The sequence below is a fragment of the Oncorhynchus masou genome, chromosome 13, assembly GCF_036934945.1.
Source record: "Oncorhynchus masou masou isolate Uvic2021 chromosome 13, UVic_Omas_1.1, whole genome shotgun sequence".
NCBI lineage: Eukaryota > Metazoa > Chordata > Actinopteri > Salmoniformes > Salmonidae > Oncorhynchus > Oncorhynchus masou.
Genome location: NC_088224.1, coordinates 53,035,138 through 53,058,606, shown reverse-complemented (window position 1 = coordinate 53,058,606; position 23,469 = coordinate 53,035,138). Strand labels below are relative to the sequence as shown.

General features: G+C 43.3%; 2 protein-coding genes and 1 pseudogene across 7 annotated transcripts in view; 1 reads left to right on the top strand and 2 right to left on the bottom strand.

The window, feature by feature from the left end:
• The first annotated feature begins 25 nt into the window (after nt 1-25).
• Nucleotides 26-1,618, top strand: LOC135552565 (homeobox protein six1a-like; annotated as a pseudogene).
• On the bottom strand, nt 1,610-7,167 carry qpctla (glutaminyl-peptide cyclotransferase-like a). Of its 4 annotated transcripts, none has more exons than XM_064984265.1 (7): nt 6,257-7,167; nt 5,916-6,026; nt 5,464-5,757; nt 4,557-4,718; nt 4,392-4,491; nt 4,183-4,299; nt 1,610-2,800 (listed from the first exon to the last, which is right to left on the bottom strand). In XM_064984265.1, exons 1-7 carry the CDS (start codon nt 6,467-6,469, stop codon nt 2,655-2,657), a joined length of 1,143 nt encoding a protein of 380 aa, XP_064840337.1. In that variant the 5' UTR covers nt 6,470-7,167; the 3' UTR covers nt 1,610-2,654. The 4 variants fall into 4 exon arrangements, with proteins under 4 accessions (XP_064840337.1, XP_064840336.1, XP_064840338.1 ...); XM_064984264.1 differs by having other exon boundaries at nt 5,916-6,062; nt 6,257-7,164; XM_064984266.1 differs by having other exon boundaries at nt 2,660-3,925; nt 5,916-6,062.
• A 10,713-nt stretch (nt 7,168-17,880) lies between these two features.
• Nucleotides 17,881-23,469, bottom strand: part of LOC135552561 (signal-induced proliferation-associated 1-like protein 3) — a 110,182-nt gene continuing 104,593 nt past the window's right edge. For all 3 annotated transcript variants that reach the window (XM_064984260.1, XM_064984262.1, XM_064984261.1), the window contains exon 23: nt 17,881-23,460. In XM_064984260.1, the coding sequence (XP_064840332.1) occupies nt 23,317-23,460 (144 nt within the window). In that variant the 3' untranslated portion in view covers nt 17,881-23,316. The remainder of the gene's footprint in view (nt 23,461-23,469) is intronic.

Sequence of the window (23,469 nt, the reverse complement as noted above, 5' to 3'; positions counted from 1 at the left end):
CTCTCTCTAAACATTTCCCTTCACTGAGAGAGTTGTGAAAGGTCACAGAGGTAAGCCAACTAACCTTTTGACCTCTTGGTGTGCATGGGCTCCATCTCCATGGCGATGGTCTTCTCGGTAGAACAGGTGGAGTGTATGTGCGAGGTCCTTCTGCAGAGCGGACTCATGGAGCGCCTGACTGACTTCCTCCACACTCTTCCCCCCTCTACCTCCTCTTGCCCGGGGGTCTGGAGAGCATCCTGAAGGCGTGGGCTGCCGTGGCATACCATCTGGGGCGCTTCTCGGACCTCTACGCCCTCCTGGAGAGCTTCCATTTCTCCAATCGCAGCCACCCCCTGCTGCAGCAGCTCTGGCTGAGGGCACACTACCTGGAGGCCGAGTGCCAGAGGGCGCCCCCTTGGGGCTGTGGGGAAGTACCGCATACGCCGTAAGTTTCCCCTGCCAAGAACCATCTGGGATGGAGAGGAGACCAGCTACTGCTTCAAGGTACAGTGAATGAAATCTGCTAGGTTTGTTTGAGCAGATATTAATACTATATTTAATCATTATACTGCCTCAGCATTTTTGGTTCTTGTAAAACGAAATGTCCCTGGGACCTGGTCCATAATTAAGCTGTCTGTAATGCATTAGGTGTTTGAGTTTAGCCCTTGTGGTGTCAAGACAAAAGGGACTTTCTACCTGGATATTAAGCCTAAAGTGTGTTTACACTCAGTCTGCTTCAAATGCACTGAACACCTGTCTTCACAGTACCGGTCAAAGCAATATGCTGGCTGTAACGTCCCTCATATCAGTGCAGATGAAGGGAAGGAGATGAGGAGCAGAGGCCTCTTACTGCTACCATGAACTTTAAATCATTAACCTACTTGTTTCATAAATCCGAGGTTAATGTTCCTCTTTTACAGGAGAAATCCCAGAGTGTGCTGTGGGAGTGGTATTACTGTAAACCCTACCCTTCACCACGTGAGAAACGAGCGCTTGCGGCCGCCACCGGTCTCACCGCCACCCAGGTGAGCAACTGGTTCAAGAACAGACGACAACGAGACCGTGCAGCTCACGGTACTACCGGGTGAGTCTTCACTTTCTCCTTCTAATACATTTCATGAGAAATAGTTCTAAATGAGTTTCTAAATGTTCATCTCTCCTTTAATTTCTATTGAGGACTGCATGATTTCTCATTTAGCCAACAGCTTTGCAGTGGATTACCACTGCCCTCTTCTGGCACAACCAGGGAACTGACGTGCTCTCTGTCTCCACTTAGGGAACAGAAAGGTTGTGGACCACCTCTTGGCTCCAACAGAACCCCAGGAGCAGCATACCCAAAGGCCTACCCCTTCTCTGACAATGGATGTTCACCTCCAGGCAGCCCCAGTCCTCTCTTCTCCTGCCCCCAACCCCTCACAGCCCCCACTTCTGAGCCATATGGGTGGGGGACAACTCTGAATCTCTTCACTACCTGAGCCATCATGTATAGTAGGCTCACTTCATAGGCACGATTCACTTGTCCTGCCAGAAATGTATGTAAGACCATTCAATCTTTTGAGTAGCGTAGTTTCATGACACACTGTACCGAAAACTGTAGGTTGTGTTAAATCAAAGTCAAAAGCAAAACCATTTTTTAAATAGTTTAATTGAAAACACAAATGTGTCAGACCTAATCATTGACAAGCACTTGAAGCATTTGGGAATAAACAATATGGTTTAAAAAAACGTGCTCCCATATCATGCTTCCTGAACACAAACCAGGTTGCAGCTGAGAGAAACCACAGCCAAATGTTAGTACAGCCAGGACAAGCACACAGCCTCTCCCATAGGGATGGGTGCGAGATGATTCCTATTCACTGAGCTTAAACAACATCATCCAGTGTGTGCACGCAAGCTGCCTGCCTCCCGCAGAGGCAATCTGGCCTATTTAGATTCGGACTGACGCTTTTGATTCAGCTGTGTTCTTATCCAGTTTATTTTGGCCCAGCACCTTCTCTGATTGAAGCCGTTTTTTTTAAAATCGGCACTTTGGTAAAGATGTGAGACAGATGACATGCTCAACCAAGCCTGGGCCGGAAACCTCTTGGGGAGAGGTAATGCATACAGAAGATATCCAGTGATGGGACAACCATTTCAATGTCATTCATTATGTTTCTTCAAGTTTTTCGGTCACTGCCATGCTCTGTGAATACAACCGTCAATATCAGCTCAACGAGCTTATGGCGTGAAATCAAGTCTACAGTCTGATATTCACTGAGTGTTGGAAAATCACAACAGAGGACCATATAGCATAAAAGAAAGGATTAGGTTAGCGTTACCTTAAGACTTTACAAAAAAAGAGGCGATGAGAATATTAAAATCCACAAAGGCCTCTTCCAGTTATTTTTCATGAACATGTACCATCAAGGTTTTTCTGTGATACAAACTGCCTACATCCAGCAGGGTCACTTGATGGTAGTTCTGCTCTCAGTTCAATATGTCTGAGTGTTGGTTTCAGTGGTTAGAACCTGTCCAGTGACAGAGGAACATTATCTCTCCTAGTCTTTTGCAACGTCAGGGCAAAACTGCCCCAAACCCCTGTCTGTATTGCCTACACTGTGGTTAAAAGGTGTCCCATGTAATCTGTTGGTTCTCGGGTTATGGGACCAGTCCAATGGTGGGTCCAGGTGTGGTTAAAAGCCCAGGTACTCAGCCAGGAACACAGCCAGAATCTTGGTCAGGTTTTCCACTGTGGGTCGGTGCATGTTCTCCTCCGTGTCATCCAGCGTGTGCCAGAATGGGGGGAAGGGGGTGGCAATGACATGAAGCACAGGAACACCTGAGTTGGTGTGAAAGAAAGAATTGCAGGATTTAAATTATTTCTTAAGACAAAATCCCATCAGCCGAGGCGACGAAGTGTTGTGATGGTACAGTCGTGGCCAAAAGTTGAGTGCCACATTTATTTCCATAAAGTTTGCTTCATTGTCTTTAGATATGTCAGATATTACTATGGAATACTGAAGTATAATTACAAGCATCTCATAAGTGTCAAAGGTTTTTAATTGACAATTACATGAAGTTGATGCAAAGAATCAATATTTGCAGTGTTGACCCTTTTTCCAAGACTTCTGCAATCCGCCCTGGCATGCTGTTAATTAACTTCTGGGCCACATCCTGACTGTTGGCAGCCCATTCTTGCATAATCAATGCTTGGAGTTTGTCAGAATTTGTGGGTTGTTTGTTTGTCCACCCGCCTCTTGAGGATTGACCACAAGTTCTCAATGGGATTAAGGTCTGGGGAGTTCTGGACCCAAAATATCAATGTTTTGTTCCCCAAGCCAATTGGTAATCACTTTTGCCTTATGGCAAGATGCTCCATTCACGCTGGAAAAGGCATTGTTCGTCACCAAACTGTTCCTGGGTGGTTGGGAGAAGTTGCTCTCAGAGGATGTGTTGGTAGCATTCTTTATTCATGGCTGTGTTCTTAGGCAAAATTATGAGTGAGCCCACCTCCTTGGCTGAGAAGCAACCCCCACACATGAATGGTCTCAGGACGCTTTACTGTTGGCATGACACAGGACTGATGGTAGCGCTCACCTTGTCGTCTCTGGACAAGCTTTTTTCCGGATGCCTCAAACAATCGGAAAGGGGATCCATCAGAAAAAATGGCTTTCTTGGGCGACCTGAAGCCTTCTTCACAACAATTGAACCGCTCTTCTTGACGTTCTTGATGATCTGATAAATGGTTGATTTAGGTGCAATCTTACTAGCAGCAATATCCTTGCCTGTGAAGCCCTTTTTGTGCAAAGCAATGACGATGGTACGTGTTTCCTTGCAGGTAACTATGGTTGAGAGGAGGAACAATGATTCCAAGCACCGCTCTCCTTTTGAAGCTTCCAGTCTGTTATTTGAACTCAATCAGCATGACAGTGATCTCCAGCCTTGTCCTCGTCAACACTCTCTCCTGTGTTAAGAGAATCACTGACATGTCAGCTTGTCCTTTTGTGGCAGGGCTGAAATGCAGTGGAAATGTTATTTTGGGGGTTTCAGTTCATTTGCATGGCAAAGAGGGACTTTGCAATTAATCTGATCACTCTATACAAATTGACCATCATACAAACTGAGGCAGCAGACTTTGAAAATTAATATTCTTGTTTCATTCTCAAAACGTTTGGCCACGACTGTATGTCAGTTTGTCTGTATATGAGCACACCCTCCCACCTTTATGTAGGAAGGGGATGTGGTCGTCCTGCACAGGGCCCAGGTACACGTCCTTCCTGAAGTAGGTCTGCTCAGAGGGGTGAGAGGTCAACAGACCCTGCCTGTGCAGCCTCTTCTCTGAGAGGGATGGATGGAGGAGAGTTAAAGCACAAGGTGCAGAAAGACAACGTCAACAAGGGAACTGACCCTCCCTGGGGTGTGTATGTTACCTGCAGCGATGAGACGGTCAAACCAGCGGGCAGTGTTGTCAAAGTGATTTACAATCAAAGGGTCTGGACCACCAAGCAGGTCCAGTAGAACAAAGAGATCCTAAAATGGACGGAGGTGAGAGTGAGTGGATGCCATATTTTAATGTGCACACAAAGGTGTCTTACCACAGCCTGCAGCAGGTTGGTGTGTGTGGAACCTAGTGGGTGGGGTGTGTGTGCCATGCGCTCTGCCAGGTGCCTTGATCCATAGAGAGAGTCTGTGGCTGTCCACTCCTCAAACGACTCCTCTCCATCAAAAAACACTAGCTGGAGGGTGACAGCAGATGCCTACAGCACAGAGACAGAGGGTGGAGGTAGGGTTTAATTGCATTAGATAGAGACAGTGGTGAGAATGTTCTGCACTGTGCCAAGTAAAGGCCAAGGCAATGTCATTTCATCACATCTCAATTCCCAACAACAACGTCACTCTTGCAGTTTATTTTTTATTTTGTGTGAGGCTGCAGTGATGTCGCAGTTTGGCTGTGTGTGGTTGCGTGTATTTCTGACTACCAAAGTTAGTCTCTGGGGAGGAGGAGGAGGGGGGGGGGCACTGCTAAACAGAGGATGGAGTCTGCTGCTAAGAACAGGGCTGCTCTCTGCAAGGCTACAGTCAGCACTTTTATATTCTACACTGCAGAGAGAGAGGAGGGGATAGAGAGTAGGGAGAGAAACCCAACTACTCAGCATCTCACCTCACTCTGTCTCCCTCACCAGTTCTCTGTTCTTTCCATTGCAGTATTTTATTCTGTTTATCTGAGTAAACTGCCTGCTGGCCTTAGAATGGTTCTCATGTTATGTTATGTAATATATATATATATATATATATATATATATATATTCTAAGCGGGGAAATCAGACGTGTGGTTGTGACCACAATGTCTGATAACACATTGTGCTCCTGCATTTTGTTTGCTGCCAACTTGGGACAGGTCTGCTTGAACATTCGACTGTTTATCTCAAATCTCTTATACTGACTAAACTGATAAATAGATCTAAAATGCAGTCCCGGGAAATAAATTGATGGACATGGTACCTGCTGATTGAGAGCTTTGAGCTGGGCATCCAAGGCAGAAGCTAGCTCCAGGATCATGGCACAGGGCACCGCTGAGTCGCTGGCCCCCAGGAACACTCTCTCCGGGACGCGGGGGTCTGGGGGTAGGACCTTGGAGTCATAGTGGCAGGTCAGCAGCAGCCTGCGAGGGGCCCCGGGGTCAAGGGTCGCAACGATGTTGGAGAAAGTGACCTGACCCCGAGGCGTTGGCGACAGGAAAGAGTCGAGTTCTACTGTCCAGCCAGCGGAGAGAGAGGACAAGGTGGAGGAGATGTGCTGATATAAAGAAATGAGAAAAGGGTGTGAACTCGAGGCATTTCGTTTGATCTTTAACTAGAAATGATATACTCTTTCCTACATGAAAGTGCTGTGAGAAACCATATAAATGCATCATCATTATTATTATTGTCACCTAGTCCACCTGACACACTCACTTGGCGTACGGCCTGGCTGCCCAGGGTTCCTGGGAGTCTCTCAATGAGGATGGGCCTAAGGTGAGTCTCCCACAGGCGTGATCCGTCTACCTGGGACACCAGCCGTCGTACCTGGGATGGGGAAGACTTACTGGCCTTATGGGATAACTGGAGCAGAGGAATGAGTGGGTGGGTGGTAGAGAGAGAGAGCAAGAGATGAACTCATGGAATAGAACACACAATAACAAACCTCAAATCACTGAAGCCCTCAGTGACACCATTCTGTGTGCCAACTGTACTCGAACAACAATCACTACCGCAACTGTAAATAGTACAGTAATAGAATGAGTTTAGTTCCTTACCCGGTCTTTTGCCAAATCTACGACGGGGATTCTGTTGTTGCGGTTGCTGCTTGTTTCGTTGGACAAATATAAGCCCAACACCATAGCAAGAGTCAGCACACCCAAGAGACAGAAGACCAGTACCCGAGCACGGGGCATCCGAACCGAGTTGCAACCAGGGAGAGCACCGTTATTCGCCTGCAAAGGCTTGTACCGTCGACTAGTTCTCGACATAACAAAGCTTTCTAAAACGCGGTGAGAACGAAAAAGACCCGTATCTCTATAACTGAAACTCACGGCAGCTGCTCGGTCCCTGTTGGCCCGATCTAAAGCTACGTGTCAGTCCCCGAACTGAACTTACAGTGAAACCACCTATTATGTGGTTAGATAGAGTCCGCAATTCAGCTTAGCGTCTTATTTTGAAGTTTTCGCAGTATTGCACCAAACGTTGCACATTTATCTTATAATAGTATTGTTATAGCTTGTATTTGCAACGCCCTACCTCGACTCCTAAATAATAGTATCTAGGCTACCCTAAGCCCCCCTTGGCATTTATACAAATTATACTCTACTCTTTCATGGTAACATGTACTTCTACATGCCAAACCCATCTTTCAATGAGGCCTGTTATGATCTATCCTCGTTTTCCGATCAGTCTATAGTGTCATCCTTAGGCTTGCTTCATTGGAGTTGAACATTTATCGATATCATGAATCTATCGATGGTTAGGCTACTCTTCCTTATCTAAAATCCGTTGTCCTCAAATGTCTTACACCTGATTTCGGCTTTTATTTTCAATAGGTAGATACAGCAACTAACGTGGTTTGTAACTTCTGTAGCTTCTCACCCAACTGAAGTAATCGAATCCACTGTTAACGCAACACAACTTGCTTTTTTTGGTGCCTGATTTCCGGGTTTTCGTTGACAGTGACGAGGCAAGGGCTTATTTTAAAGGCGCAGTCCCGGTCTGACCTCTCTCTTACTAAGCATCGATAGGTATTTAACGCATCAGCTAGCTAACTACTGAACAGAAATATTTGTTAAGGTATCTGTGACCAACAGATGCATATCTGTATTCCAAGTCATGTGAAATCCATCGATTAGGGCCTAATGCATTTATTTCAATTGACTGATTTCTTCATATGAACTTTAACTCAGTAAAATCTTTGAAATTGTTGCATGTTGCGTTTATAGTTTTGTTCATATATTAGAGCAATCTGAAGATCGATGACCATTGGTTGATGCATGCAGTGTCTGAGCCAGAGGAACGTGCCCGTTACATTGTTGCCGCTTCTATCCAATGACATTACTGTTCCATTTGGTTCCATTCAGGGTTTCATTTGAAGATTCAGTAGATGCATTGTATGCCTCAGGTCACATGCGCAAGTACAAACAAAACCTGTTCATGTCATCAAATAGTTAAATTGACTGTCAATCACCACATTCTCATCGGCAGACTCAACAGCCTTGGTTTCTCAAATGATTGCCTCGCCTGGTTCACCAACTACTTCTCCGACAGAGTTCAGTGTGTCAAATCTGAGGGCCTGTTGTTCAGGCCTCTGGCAGTCTCTATGGGGATGCCACAGGGTTCAATTCTTGGGCCGATTCTCTTCTCTGTATACATCAATGATGCTGCTCTTGCTGCTGGTGAGTCTGATCCACCTCTACGCAGACGACACCATTCTGTATACTTCTGGCCCTTCTTTGGACACTGTGTTAACAACCCTCCAGACGAGCTTCAATGCCATACAACTATCCTTCCGTGGCCTCCAACTGCTCTTAAATACAAGTAAAACTAAATGCATGCTCTTCAACCGATCGCTGCCTGCACCTGCCTGCCTGTCCAGCATCACTACTCTGACTTAGAATATGTGGACAACTACAAATACCTAGGTGTCTGGTTAAACTGTAAACTCTCCTTCCAGACTCACATAAAACATCTCCAATCCAAAGTTAAATCTAGATCGCTTAAGCCGATCCTCGACTTCGGCGATGTCATTTACAAAATAGCCTCCAACACCCTACTCAACAAATTGGATGCAGTCTATCACAGTGCAATCCGTTTTGTCACCAAAGCCCCATATACTACCCACCACTGTGACCTGTACACTCTCGTTGGCTGGCCCTCGCTTCATACTCGTTGCCAAACCCATTGGCTCCAGGTCTACAAGACCCTGCTCGATAAAGTCCCACCTTATCTCTGCTCGCTGGTCACCATAGCAGCACCCACCCGTAGCACGTGTTCCAGCAGGTATATCTCACTTGTCACCCCCAAAGCCAATTCCTACTTTGGCCGCCTCTCCTTCCAGGTCTCTGCTGCCAATGACTGGAACGAACTACAAAAATCTCTGAAACTGGAAGCACTTATCTCCCTCACTAGCTTTAAGCACCAGCTGTCAGAGCAGCTCACAGATCACTGCACCTGTACATAGCCCATCTATAAATAGCCCAAACAACTACCTCTTCCCCTACTGTATTTATTAATTTTGCTCCTTTGCACCCCAGTATTTCTACTTTGCAAATTCATCTACTGTCAAATCTACCATTCCAGTGTTTTAATTGCTATATTGTATTTACTTAGTCACCATGGCCTATTTATTGCCCTTACCTCCCTTATCTCACCTCATTTGCTCACATAAGTATATAAGTAAATAAGTATATAGACTTATTTTTCTACTGTATTAATGACTGCATGTTTGTTTTACTCCATGTGTAACTGTGTTGTTATATGTGTCGAACTGCTTTGCTTTATCTTGGCCAGGTCACAGTTGGAAAGGAGAACTTGTTCTCAACTTGCCTACCTGGTTAAATAAAGGTGAAATAAGAAACGCATTTTAAAAATGCAGCACAAACACACTGTTGGGGCAAGTGACTCTGAATTTACAATGGCTAGCCCCCATTCGTTATTTTTCTCTTGTGATTTATGCTATTTGCCTTATGACTCCTGCATGCATTGTTGACTATGAACTTGCTTGTTTACCCAACCATGGGACAGACTGTTTGTTCCCACACTCAGGACTTTGGTTACATGGACTCTTGGCCTCCCATCCTATTCTAACCAACTCTCCCCGGCTTTGTAGTCATGTTACTTGATGAAATTGCTGTACAATATGATCTTGTCGTCTAATGCACATTCAAATGTTATAAATCAACACTGAAGAGCTCTCCCTGTCCTCTGCCGTGCCTTGATTGTATTACTGCTGATTGATCTGGAAATGTACATGTACAGTACACGCTGGCCCATCTACTGTTGCTACCCAATTCTGATTTGTGCTCTGATATCTGCTTCACTGATTTCTGCACGTTAACACTAGAAGCTTTTTACCTAAAATTGATCAATTGAAAGTGTGGGTTCACAGCTCCAATCCAGATGTGTTGGTCATTACAGAGAAGTGGTTAAGAAAGAGTGTTTTGAATACTGATGTTAACCTTTCTGGTTATAACCTTTTTTTCGGGCAAGAGAGATCTTCCAAAGGTGGTGGAGTGGCAATCTTTACCAAGGATCACCTTCAGTGCTCGGTTGTCTCCACCAAGTCTGTCCCCAAACAATTGCGATTTGCTGGTTTTACGCATTAAACTTTCAAATAACCCTTTGTTGACTGTTGCTGGGTGTTATCGGCCACTATCAGCACCGGCCTTTACCCTAAATGCCCTAAGCTCTCTCCTGGCCCCTTACACTAAGTCTGAATTTGTCCTGCCAGGTGACCTATGCTTAAACCACCTGACCAAGTCCTAAAGCAATGGGACTCCCTAAATCTTTCTCAGATTATTACAAATCCCTCAAGACATGACTCCAAACCCCAAGAAAAGGCTACTCTCCTTGATGTTATCCTTACAAATAATCCTGACAGGTATCAGTCTGTTGTTTACTGTAATGACCTTTGTGATGACTGTTTTACAGCCCGTGTTTGTAATGGCTCCTCAGTGAAACATCCTGTCCTGATTTGTCATAGATGCTTGCTAAAAAACTCTGAGCAAGCCTTCCTTCATGACCTGGCCTCTGTAAATTGGTATAGAATCAGCTTGATTCCCTCTGTCGAAGAAGCTTGGACCTTCTTTCTTAATATTTTCATTGGTATTGTTAACAAATACGCCCCCGGGGGACAAAATGGCGCCGTAGAGAGAACACGGTGTTTCAGCGAGCTCTCGTGGCTTTCGTAAATTTATATTCTTACATTAATCTCCTAGCTTGAAAAAGTGGTAGAATTGGCTAAATAAGTTACCATATAATGAGCACATTGACGACTTGGATAATCGAGGACGCAGATGCAATATTCGTGTTGTGGGACTCCCGGAAGAATCTGAAGGGACACGTTCAGTAAAATTCTTTGAGGAATGGATCCCTGGCTACCTACAAATGGACACTAAGGCTGGTCGGGTGAAGCTGGACAGAGCCCATCGCTCTCAAGCACCGATACCCGGTCCCAATCAGCGCCCACGGCCGGTGGTTATAAAGTTCCACAACTTCACCGACAAGCAGCGCGTCATGGATGCGGCTAGAAACATCGGCTCTGATGGTAGTCAACATAAAGGTCCAAAGGTCTCATTCTTCAATGATTATTCCACTGCGGTTGTACGAAGACTCAAAGCGTTTGATGAGGCGAAGGCTCGACTCAGGAGAATGAAGATGGACTACGCACTGTTGTACCCGGCCACATTGAAGATTATGGTCAACGGATCACCTAGAAAGCTTTACACACCTGAAGAGGCTGCTGCGTTTATTGACTCTCTCGGGTAAATAACTTCAAGCTGCACCTCCACAGTATTGAAAAACTTTGTTTATTTTTGGTTGAATCTGATCATGAAACAGTTGTGTGAGTCCTCACATGCTCCGGATTAGTTATATTCGTATCTTTATTATCTTTCTTGCTAAAGTAATAGCCGCTATAGCTCAGGCTGAGATATGTGTGAATCCATATTGGTGCCCAAGCTTGGTTTTAGGTGGAAGAGCCTCAATTTTCTTTTATTGATTTTCTTTTCCATACATATAAAGGATGAGGCTATAGAGCGGCAATGCGGACTTAAGAGTCTACATTGGAGAGTTGAAATCCCCTGCATGTTAGCTTGTGGGAAAACCCGCTTTTGGATCTTTACATGTTTAATTTTTGGGTTTAGTATAGTTCGAGTTCAGGGTTCATATAGTTTGTTTATGCTCAGTGAGATAGAGGAGAGTTCAACACATGGAAAAAGGTACCACCCCACTTTTACAGTAGGATCCAGTCTGGATATTGAATGGTCAAGATACAATGGCAGGTAATAGACTGTGTGTATGTACATGGAACATTAGAGGGAGCCATAACCCATTAAAAGGAAGAAAGTTCTGTCTTTTTTGAAAAAAGAAAATATTGATATTGCCCTGTTGCAAGAAACTCATTTGGATGATAAGGAGCACCTGAAATTACAACAAGGGGGGTTTGGTCAAGTGTTTTTCTCATCATTTACATCCAGAAGTAGAGGTGTAGCAATTCTGGTGAAAAAGAACTTACCACTTAAGGTCTTGAATTGTGTGAAAGATACATTTGGTCGCTTTGTTATAATTAATGGTACTTTACAAGGGCAGAACATTTCCATAATGAATATTTACTTCCCCCCTGCTCATCCCCCTGATTTCCTCACTAAGGCGTTTCTAGATTTTTCAGAATTAAACTCGGACACTGCAGTGGTTGGAGGAGATTTTAACTGCTTGCTGAACCCCCTTACTGATAGGTTTCCCAGCGGTATAGCTTCACTCTCTCCTCAAGCTAAGTCACTTAAAGCTATTTGTGATGATCTGGGGTATGTGGAATTCTGGAGAGCCTTTCATCCCTCCAATAGAGAGTTCACTTTTTTCTCTGCACCTCATGGATGTCAGACTAGAATAGATTATTTTCTTATGCCCAGGACGTCTTTGCAGTCTGTTTTATCCACTAGGATAGGAAGCATAGTCATATCTGATCATGCTGAGGTGATCCTGGACATAAAACTCAACGGGGCATTCAATCGGTCAAGACATTGGAGGTTGATCACAACCATTCTTAAAGACCATACATTCACATCATATTTTATTACAGAGTTTAAAGCGTTGTTCTCCATTAACTCTCAATCAACAGATAACTCTTCGCTCCTTTGGGAGACCTGTAAAGCGTATGCCAGGGGTCTGATTATGTCATACACAGCTACTAAGAGACGAAAAAAGCGGGAAAAGCAAAACATGTTAGAGGGTGAATTAGGAACTAAAGAGAAGGACTATATTAAAACGCCCACTCCTGCCCTATTAAAGGAAATATCAGTCATTAGATCAATGTTAGACTCTCTCCTAACACAGGACACTGAAAAGAAAATGAGATTTGTTAGGCAAAAGCTATATGAACATGATGGCGATAAGCCAGGAAAGTACTTGGCATACCTAGCTAGAAAGAGGGCTGACTCTCAGTCAATTGCTACTATTACTGACCCTGATGGTAATCATTTATATGAAAATAAATTGATAAGTGACTCATTTAAGAAATTTTATACAAACCTTTATGCCTCAGAACTGCCAAAGGATGCACCCAAATTAATGGAGAACTTCTTTTGTAAGATTGAGCTCCCTACTATCTCCGAAGAGCAGAGGTCCCTCCTTAATGCCCCTATTACCAAGGAAGAGATAATGTTCGCAATTAAGAATCTGCAAAATGGTAAGGCCCCAGGACCAGACGGGTTTTGTAGTGAGTTCTATAAAGAGTTCCATGGCCTGATCCTTGAGCCATTGCGTGATATGTTTAACCACTCATTTTCAAATGACCAACTTCCTCAAATGCTGAGAGAAGCCAACATTTCACTTATTCTCACAAAGGGAAAATGTCCAGAGTCTTGTTCTTCGTACAGACCAATTTCCCTCCTGAATGTGGATAGAAAATTGCTTTCTAAAATCCTAGCCACAAGATTAGAGGACTTACTGCCACTAATTGTGAAAGGAGACCAAACTGGCTTCATTAGAGGCCGTAAGTCATGCAACAATGTTAGGCGGCTTCTTAATGTAATTCAAGCCTACCAACAAAGTGCTGTGGATGGTCTTGTGCTCTCCCTAGATGCTGAGAAAGCATTTGATCGTGTGGAGTGGTCTTACCTATTATTTGCTCTAAATAAATTTGGTCTGGGGGACAACTTTATAAAATGGGTGAAAGTTTTATATGATGACCCTCAGGCTGCTGTCCTTACTAATGGGCTAAGGTCAAATAGCTTCTCTATACACAGAGGTACCAGACAGGGCTGTCCATTATCCCCCCTCCTCTTTGCACTCGTTATGGAACCACTGGCCGAGGCCATCAGGGTAACGCCTGCTATACAGGGGCTGCTCATTGGTGATGTTCACCATAAAATAAGTTTGTATGCTGATGATGTCCTGATATTCATCTCTAGTCCCGAGACTTCAATTACATCTCTTATTAATATTATTGAATTATTCAGCAAATTCTCAGGCTATAAGTTTACCGTACTAAGTCAGAGGCTATGCCACTTGGTAGCCTACACTCGGTACCTAATACTTCTCCCCCCTTCCCTTTTAAATGGTCTCCCTCAGGTTTCATGTATCTGGGGATATTTGTAACTCCAAAATTCCAGCTAATGTACAAAGCCAATTTTGTTCCCTTGTTTGATACAATAAGACAGGATCTGGAGCGCTGGAACTCTCTCCCGGTTTCTTGTTTGGGTAGAATATCCCTTTTGAAAATGAACATCTTACCTAGGCTACTTTACCCAATCCAAATGATCCCAGTATTACTCTCCAATACAGTAATAAAGGATGTAAATGGATGGCTAAGTTTCTTTGTATGGAGTAAACGCAAGCCAAGACTTAAGATGGCAATATTGCAGCTGCCAAGTTCTATGGGCGGCTTGGACCTGCCCAATATCAGGTTCTATCAATGGTGTGCCCACCTATGTTATATTTCTGACTGGATCACAAATGATGACTCCTCTATTTGGTTAGACATTGAGACTTCTCTTTCAAAATGCCCCTTACAGGATCTTTTATTTTTCAGAAGTTTCAAGTCTGTAGAAGATCACTGCAATAATCCCGTTACACTTAACACACTCAAAGTATGGAGGTCAGTTCAACGCTTCCTGGGAAGGTCCAAACTAACCTCTGCTCTTACCCCAATTCTTAATAACCCAGATTTCAGTCCAGGATTGCTGGATGCTGGTTTTAACTTATGGCTTAATAAGGGCATACGCAGGCTAAATGACTTATTTGCAGATAAGATTTTGTCGTCATTTTAGCAGATGGTCGAGAAATATCGACTCCCAAAGCAGGACTTTTTCCGCTTCCTACAAGTAAGACATTATATTCTGAAGAGCACCACCTTAATTGGTAACCCTGATATGTCTGTTATTGAAAAAATGGTTTTTCTCCCACAAAGGAAAATGTCTGTAAGTCTGTTTTATGATACTTTAAGGTCCTTTTCTGCTGTCAACACACATAGTGTGAAACAAGTGTGGGAGACAGAATTGTCTGTTACTATTGACAAAGAGACGTGGGAGGACATTTGGAGATATGCAAAAACAATATCTATATGTAACCGTACTAGAGCAATCCAATTCAGAATAATACACAGATTGCATATATCCCCAAATCGCAGACATGCTTTTAGCCCCACTTCCTCTTCCCCTCAGTGTCTTAAATGCAAAACCGATACAGGCACCCTAACACATTGTTTATGGTCATGTACCAAAATACAAAGATACTGGTCTGGTGTTCTGCAAGAAATTGAAAAGATCCTAGGGGTTGATCTAGAGCTGGACCCAGTTTCTTTATTGTTAGGTCTCCCTAGTAGGCATGTTACTTCTGTGGGTAAAAGGAGGCTTTACAACATCCTTACCTTTGCAGCGAGGAAAAACATCCTTTTACAATGGATTAGTGACAAGGTCCCTTCTATTAAAGATTGGCATAAGATACTATTTTAATGGGTTCCTCTGGAATATCTGACATGTACATTGCATTCTAAAACAGACCAGTTCTACAAAGTATGGGAACCTTATCTAAATTACCTAGAACCTGATGTATCAGCTATTATGCTGCAAGGATTCACTTAGAATGGCGGGGATCTATGTATTTTAGAACTACACTGTACGTTCCAAGTGTGGAACCTAACCTCTTGGTTTAAACTGAGCTTTTTTGTTTAATTTCTGTTTGTAAGTTTGTTTAAAATGTATGTATTGAGAGAGGCAATGATGGTGATTTGTTTTTGTTCTGTGTGCCTTGTCTCTGTTGTTGTATCTCTTAATTTGGGTGAAAACTATGAAATTCCAATAAAAATACTATTACAAAAAAAAAAAAAAAAAAATACGCCCCCTTAAAGAAAAGGAGAATTAAAAACAGGTTTTTAGCCCCTGGTTGGACCGTGATCTGGCAGACTTTCTCCACCTCAAGAATATAATTTGGCGAAAGGCTCAGGAACATGCATACTCAGGCTGACTGGATCTAGTTCAGGCAAATAAGCAATAAGTGCACTCAGGCTATCCGGAAGGCCAAAGTTAGTTACTTCAAGGAGCAGTTCTCTCTGTGGGTCTAACCCCAAAAAGTTCTGGAAACGGTTAAAGACCTGGAATAAACCCTCCTCCTCACAGCTACCCATGCCCCTTAAAATTGATGATGCGGTTGTTACTGACAAGGAGCACATTGCTGAACTCTTTAATCACCACTGCATTGTCAGGATTCCTATTTGACTCTGCCATACCTCCTTGCCCGTCCAACATTTCCTCATCTCTATCCCCAATGCCCCTCCCTCTTTTTCCTCTGCCCCACTACAAAGTTTCTCCCTGCAGGCGGTCACTGAGTCCGAGGTGCTAAAGGAGCTCTTTAAACTTGACCCCAATGTTTCTTCTTTAAGGTTGCTGCCCCGATCATCACCAATCTATAGATGCTTGTTTTGTTTTTTTTGCGACAGAGCCTGGGCGCAAACCTAGAGTCTGGTGGCACAGCTAGCGCTGCGATGTAGTGCCCTAGACCACTGCGCCACCCGGGAGGACCTATCTCTGACCTTTTTAACCTCTCTGGGGAGGTTCCCATTGCATGGAGGGCAGCCACAGAGCATTCTTTATTTAAAGGGGAGATCAGGCTGATCCTAACTATTGTAGGCTAATTTCTATTTTGCCCTGTTTATCAAAAGTGTTGGAAAAACTTGTCAATAATCAACTGACTGGCTTTCTTGACGTCTATAGTATTCTCTCTGGTACGCAATCTGGTTTCCACTCAGGTTATGAATCTGTCACTGCAACCTTAAAAGGTCCTAAATGACATCACAATTGCCCTTGATTCTAAGCAGTGTTGTGCTTTTGATACGGTAGACCATTCCATTCTTGTGGACCGGCTAACGAGTATTGGTGTCTCTGAGGGGTCTTTGGCCAGGTTTGCTAACTACCTCTCTCAAAGAGAGCAGTGTATAAAGTCAGAACATCTACTGTCTCAGTCACTGCCTGTCACCAAAGGAGTACCCCAAGGCTCATTCCTAGGTCCCACGCTCTTCTCAATTTACAACATAGCTCAAGCAGTAGGAAGCTCTTTCATCCATTTATATGCAGATGATAAGTCTTATACTCCGTTGGTGTTAAACACTCTACGACAAAGGTTTCTTAGTGTCCAACAAGCTTTCTCTGCCCTTAACCTTGTTCTGAACACCTCCAAAACAGAGGTCATGTAGTTTGGTAAGAAGAATCCACCTTTCCACACAGGTGTGATTACTACCTCTAAGGGTTTCGAGCTTGAGGTACCTCATACAAGTACTTGGGAGTATGGCTAGATGGTACACTGTCCTTCTCTCAGCATATATCACAGCTGCAGGCTAAGGTTAAATCTAGACTTGGTTTCTTCTATCGTAATCACTCCTCTTTCACCCCAGCTGTCAAACTAACACGGATTCAGATGACCATCATACCCATGCTAGACTACGGAGACAATTTATAGACTGACCGGTAAGGGTGCCCTCGAGCAGCTAGATGTTCTTTACCATTCGGCCATCAGATTTGCCACCAATGCTCCTTATAGGGCACATCACTGCACTCTATACTCTTCTGTAAACTGGTCATCTCTGTATACCTGCCGCAAGACCCACTGGTTGATGCTTATTTATAAAACCCTCTTAGGCCTCACTCCCCCTATCTGAGATACCTACTGCAGCCCTCATCCTCCACATACAACACCCGTTCTGCCAGTTACATTCTGTTAAAGGTCCCCAAAGCGCACACATCCCTGGGTCCCTCCTCTTTTCAGTTTGCTGCAGCTAGCGACTGGAATGAGCTGCAAACACTCAAACTGAACAGTTTTATCTCAATCTCTTACGTCAAAGACTCAATCATGGACACTCTTACTGACAGTTGTGGCTGCTTCACGTGATGTATTGTTGTCTTTACCTTCTTGCCCTTTTTGTTGTCTGTGCGCAATATTGTTTGTACTATGTTGTCTTGCTACCATGCTGTGTTTTCATGTGTTGCTGCCATGCTATGTTGTCGTCTTAGGTCTGTCTTTATGTAGTGTTATGGTGTCTCTCTTGTCTGTGTGTTTTGTCCTATATTTTTCATCCCAGTCCCCGTAGGAGGCCTTTTGGTAGGCCGTCATTGTAAATAAGAATGTTCTTAACTGACTTGCCTAGTTAAAATAAAATACCATCGCCAAAAATAAAAATGACAGATTCTATCATTATGAAAGATTTTTAATATATGTTCTTATAAAATAATGAAAACAATTTACACTTTTAAAATGTACAGTCATTGATCCAACATCCCCAAGAAAAACAATGTTCAACCGTAAGTTTTCGTCAATGCATAAAGCACTCCTGCCTCATGCAGAATGCACCAACAAAGTAAGAAAAACTATCATACAAATCAGCTCTATACAAAGATTTAAAATCAAACGGCATATACAGAAATAAAAACTAAGTACCCTCTTAATTCCACTATTTTGTATTTTATGTCGCAAAAGTGGCCAATATTTTCCAAAAATAAATTAGACAAATATTAAACATCTAAAAAAATAAAAATAATACAATTGATCCATTTACCAAGTTTCGATGTTACCATTTGTGATTTGTGCACATGCAACATTGATGCACCGAGCTATGTTCAACATGTACAGTACAAGTTTGGACACACCTACTCATTCAAGTGTTTTCTTTATTTTTTTACTATTTTCTACATTGTAGAATAATAGTGGAGACAACAAAACAATGAAATAATCTCCTGGAATGCATTTCAATTAACAGGTGTGCCTTGTTAAAAGTTAATATGTGGAATTTATTTCCTTCTAAATGCATTTCAGACAATCAGTTGTGTTGTGACAAGGTAAGGGGGGTATACAGAAGATAGCCCTATCTGGTAAAAGACTAAGTCCATATTACGGCAAGAACAGCTCAAATAAGCAAAGAGAAACAACAGTCCATTACTTTAAGACATGAAGGTCAGTCAATTCAGAACATTTCAAGAACTTCTAAAGTTTCTTCAAGTGGAGTCTCAAGAACCATCAAGCGCTATGATGAAACTGGCTCTCATGACGACTGCCACAGATAAGTTCATTAGAGTTAACTGCACCTCAGATTGTTACTTGAAATCTGTGAGGTACAAACACATCTCAACATCAACGGTTTGAGGAGACTGCGTGAATCATGCCTTCATGGTCAAATTGCTGCAAATAAACCACACGAATAATAAGAGACTTGCTTCCGCCAAGAAACACGAGAAATCTGTCCTTTGGTCTGATAAATCCAAAACTGCAGTCTGTAGCGATACGCCATGCCATCTGGTTTACACTTTTTAATTTTTTTAATTTTACCTTTATTTTACTAGGCAAGTCGGTTAAGAACAAATTCTTATTTTCAATGAAGGCCTAGGAACAGTGGGTTAACTGCCTGTTCAGGGGCAGAACGACAGATTTGTACCTTGTCAGCTCAGGGATTTGAACTTGCAACCTTTCGTTTACTAGTCCAACGCTCTAACCACTAGGCTACCCTGCCGCCTGACAACCCAAAAAAAGGACATATTATGAATAATTCATAAGAAACTTTTTATCTCTGAATATTCCCTCTTAAACTTCTGATAAAGTTAAAGACTAACATTTAAAGACTATCATTTGTATACTGTATCATCTATACTATTTGTTTTTCAACAGGACAATTACCCAGCACACCTCCAGGCTGTGTAAGGGCTATTTGACCAAGAAGGAGAGTGATGGAGTGCTGCATCAGATGACCTGGCCTCCACCCAATTGAGATGGTTTGGGATGAGTTGCACTGCAGAGTGAAGGAAAATCATTCCAGGTAACTACCTCATGAAGCTGGTTGATGGATACAAAGCTGTCATCAAGGCAAAGGGTGGCTACTTTGAAGAATCTCACATATAAAATATATTTGATATGGCTAACCCTTTTTTGGTTACTACATGATTCCATGTGTCATTTCATAGTTTTGATGTCTTCACTATTTATTCTACAATGTAGAAAATAGCAAAAAACACTTGAATTAGTAGGTCTGTCCAAACTTTTGACTGGTACTGTATTTAACTACAGTTTTCTTGAAATCAAATACAGCCAAAACTAAATCCTTAAAAACACCCATACCCCTCCACACACAAATAAACAAAATAAAGATTAAGACATTGCAGATATCAACATCACAGCACATGTGCTGAGCTTCAGTGATAACATGAGTGTGTAGGGTTATGTTTGAGTTGCTCTTGGTATGTCCAAGATGATATAACTGGCTGGAGGATGAGGCAGCTTACAGTACACAGAGAAATGGAGACAGATGTCTGTACAGTGCATTCGGAAAGTATTCAGACCCCTTGACTTTTTACACTTTGTTACAGCCTTAATCTAAGATGGAGTCAATTGTTTTATCTCCTCATGACTCTACACACAATACCCCCACATTTTTCACATTTCTAAAAAATATCAAATTTGCACAAGTATTCAGACCCTTTACTAAGTACTTTGTTGAAGCACCTTTGGCAGCAATTATTACCTCAAGTCTTCTTGGGAATGACGCTACAAGCTTGACACACCTGTATTTGAGGAGTTACTCCCATTCTTCTCTGTAGATCGTCTCAAACTCTGTCAGTTTGGATGGGGAGCGTCGCTGCACAGCTATTTTCAGCTCACTCGAGATGTTTGAGCGGGGTTCAAAGTCCTGGCTCTGGAGATGGCTTTCAAAGATCTCTCTGTTCTTTGCTCCGTTCATCTCTCTCTCTCTCTCTCTATCCTGACGAGTCTCCCTGCTGTTGAAAAACATATCCACAGCATGATGCTGCCACCACCATGCTTCACCGTAGGGATGGTGCCAGGCTGTCATGTGCCTTTTACTGAGTGGCTTCTGTCTGGCCACTCTACCATAAAGGCCTGATTGGTGGAGTGCTGCAGAGATGGTTGTCCTTCTGGAAGATTATCCCATCTCCACACAGGAACTCTGGAGCCATGTCAGAATGACCATCGGGTTCTTGGTCACCTCCCTGAGCAAGGCCCTTCTCCCCCGATTGCTCAGTTTGGCTTTGCGGCCAGCTCTAGGAAGTCTTGGTGGTTCCAAACTTCTTCCATTTAAGAATGGAGGCCACTGTGTTCTTGGCGACCTTCAATACTGCAGATATTTTTTGGTACCCGTCCCCAGATCTGTGCCTCAACATAACCCTGTCTCGGAGCTCTATGGACAATTTCTTCAACCTCATGGCTCGGTTTTTGCTCTAACATGCACTGTCAACTGTGGGACCTTATATCGACAGGTGTGTGCCTTTCCAAATCATGTCCAACCAATTGAATTTACCACAGGTGGACTCCAAGTTGTAGAAACATCTCAAGGATGATCAATGGCAACAGGATGCACCTGAGCTCAATTAAGTCTCAAAGGGTCTGAATACTTAAGTAAATAAATTTGCAACAATTTCTAAAAACCTGTTTTCGCTCTGTCATTATGGGGTATTGTGTGTAGATTGATGAGTCGGAAAAATAATTAAATACATTTTAGAGCAAGGCTGGAACATAACAAAATCTGGAAAAAGTAAAGAAGTTTGAATACTTTCCGAATGTACTGTACATGTTGCTCTTATCTCAACGTAATGTCTCTCGTAAATGCACAGATGTTTCTGAAAGAGTGAGGGCAGGGTTGTGTAGTTTCTTTTGTATGTTTCGTGCCATATGCATGTGAATGTCCACCGATCCAGCCACAAAGGGTTTACACCATATAGGTACATGTCCACACACACAAAACAATAAATACAAATAAATAGTACAGTCTGTAAAAGGGGATGTCTGTGAAGGGTCCTGAGAGTAGTGAAGGGAAGACAGGATTCCAGTTGAGGCAGGGCAGGGGGGCTCCTGAAAAGGGGGTCTACGACGACTTAACTGTGCTCGGGGGTTACATTTAATGGAACCAAAATAGTCATATGGTCCTTCAGCAGACATTTTCATAATTTTAGTAAATGGATGTAGTCCAAACGAGAATTGGAACCCACACCGTTGGCTTTGCCAGCTCCATGCTGCCCTCCATTTATCCCACATTCATCACAATGGACACACATCGGTAAGAAAAATAGTTTCTATACAGAATATAACCAAGCGTAGGTGTTGATTTAGTTAAGTGTATTCCTGTCGTATGGACATTGTTTGTTTGTTTTCGAAATGCCCACACGTTTCACAGACCCATCACCACAGGATAAGTTACTTAAGTTATTTAGCTAGGTCTCACAGTTGTGTATAAATTGTTCAGTTTGACTCTGCAGACACAAGGACTGTTAGCAAAACAGTATGTATAATACCCCTTCATTCTAGCACACACACACAGCTATTGTACCATGACACAGGTGCTACAGTGTTTAAGAGATTGTTTCTATGTATTTTCTAAATGTGTGCACTAGCAGTTGGTAAACAAAACAGAAACCACAAAATATGATAATTCTACATATGTTAAAAAATATAAAAAATGCTTAGATATTTGTAAATACCTTTAACATTGACCGTTAACCAAAAAAACTGAGATGAGATACTATCATTGAGTTGATGACACTATATTCTGTCTCTGAACGAACAAGATGTCTCATCTCACTAGCGTAGCGGTCATAACACAGCGTGCTCATGACTGAAATGCCCTGTGCCAACCTATCACACACACACACACTCAACAAAGCGTATCAGTACAATATGCATGTGTTCAAGCTATATGTTGAACCACACGGGCAAAACTACAGTACCACATCTTTTATAAACACACGTATCCCAGAGCATTCTGGGAGTTGTAGTCCCTCTCTTTTTTTTGTTGAGCCAGAGCTCGTGTTTGTTTTTGGCTGATTCGCTTCAGGAACAGTATTAGGCCTCTCTGGGTGATCTAGTGTTCTAAAGTTCATAACATCTCTCCTCTTTATTGGCTTTTCTCTGATGCAGGAGTGTACAAAAATAAAAACCTACAAGCAGGGACAGAGGGATTCACTCTGGGTGCACAGGCTGAGGGAGAGTCAGCTTGTGCTGTGTTGGGACTCTTTTAGAGTAAATAACAAAATAGGCGTGTCTACTTGCAGGCTCTTCTGTCTCGGCAATTCGGTTTCAGATGAGCCAACGTGGATCCATTGGTTCTCTGCAGTCCCTGTGTCCGTCCAGCCCAGAGCGAGGCATGGTTTCTGGTTGTGCGCCACAGAGAGGGTGGCGGCATAACGACAGGTCTCTCTCCCCAGAGCAGGTCAGTGGTGGAGAGGTAGTGCTCCTCTTCTCCCCTACCATCCTACCCCTCTAGGAGAGGCAGGAGGGAGATGGTGTGGTTGGAATGTGACAGAAGCAGCAGGCGAGGGATAGAACGTGAGAATGTAGGGGGGGGGGGGCGTTCTTTCCCTCTCTTATTTTCTAGTACATCATTTCACACACTAACTTCCATTTTCTATTGCCCATGTATTCCACAGTGCCGAACCAGACCCACTAACAAATCCATTCCCCACCCAATCCCAACAGCATGAAACTCACTGTGACTGTCGTTCCACTAAAATCACCTTTACCCTAACCTCTTCCTTCCTCTCCACCATTCTCTGGCTTAGGTCACAAGTTCTCTCTGTGGATGCTCTCGCACTCTCGCTCCGAGGTCACTTCCTGTGTTCGTGTGAGCTCACTTCCTTTGCGGGGGGTCGGTGAAGAGCAGGCTGAACTTGCGGAGCTGCTCACTGGCCGAGTGGCTCTCTTCCTGGAGCCGCTGGTTATTCTGCCGCAGGTTAGCCATCTCAGCCAACAGGTGCACTTTGTCCTTCTTCTCCTGAGAGAC

Excerpts from the sequence above, each read along its gene's own strand:
- qpctla (XM_064984264.1), bottom strand. The coding sequence starts at position 6,469 with ATGTCGAGAACTAGTCGACGGTACAAGCCTTTGCAGGCGAATAACGGT. Across the intron at positions 5,758-5,915 it reads GCAGCCAGGCCGTACGCCAA|CACATCTCCTCCACCTTGTC; the intron begins GTGAGTGTGTCA and ends TCTTTATATCAG. Across the intron at positions 4,300-4,391 it reads TGACCGTCTCATCGCTGCAG|AGAAGAGGCTGCACAGGCAG; the intron begins GTAACATACACA and ends CATCCCTCTCAG.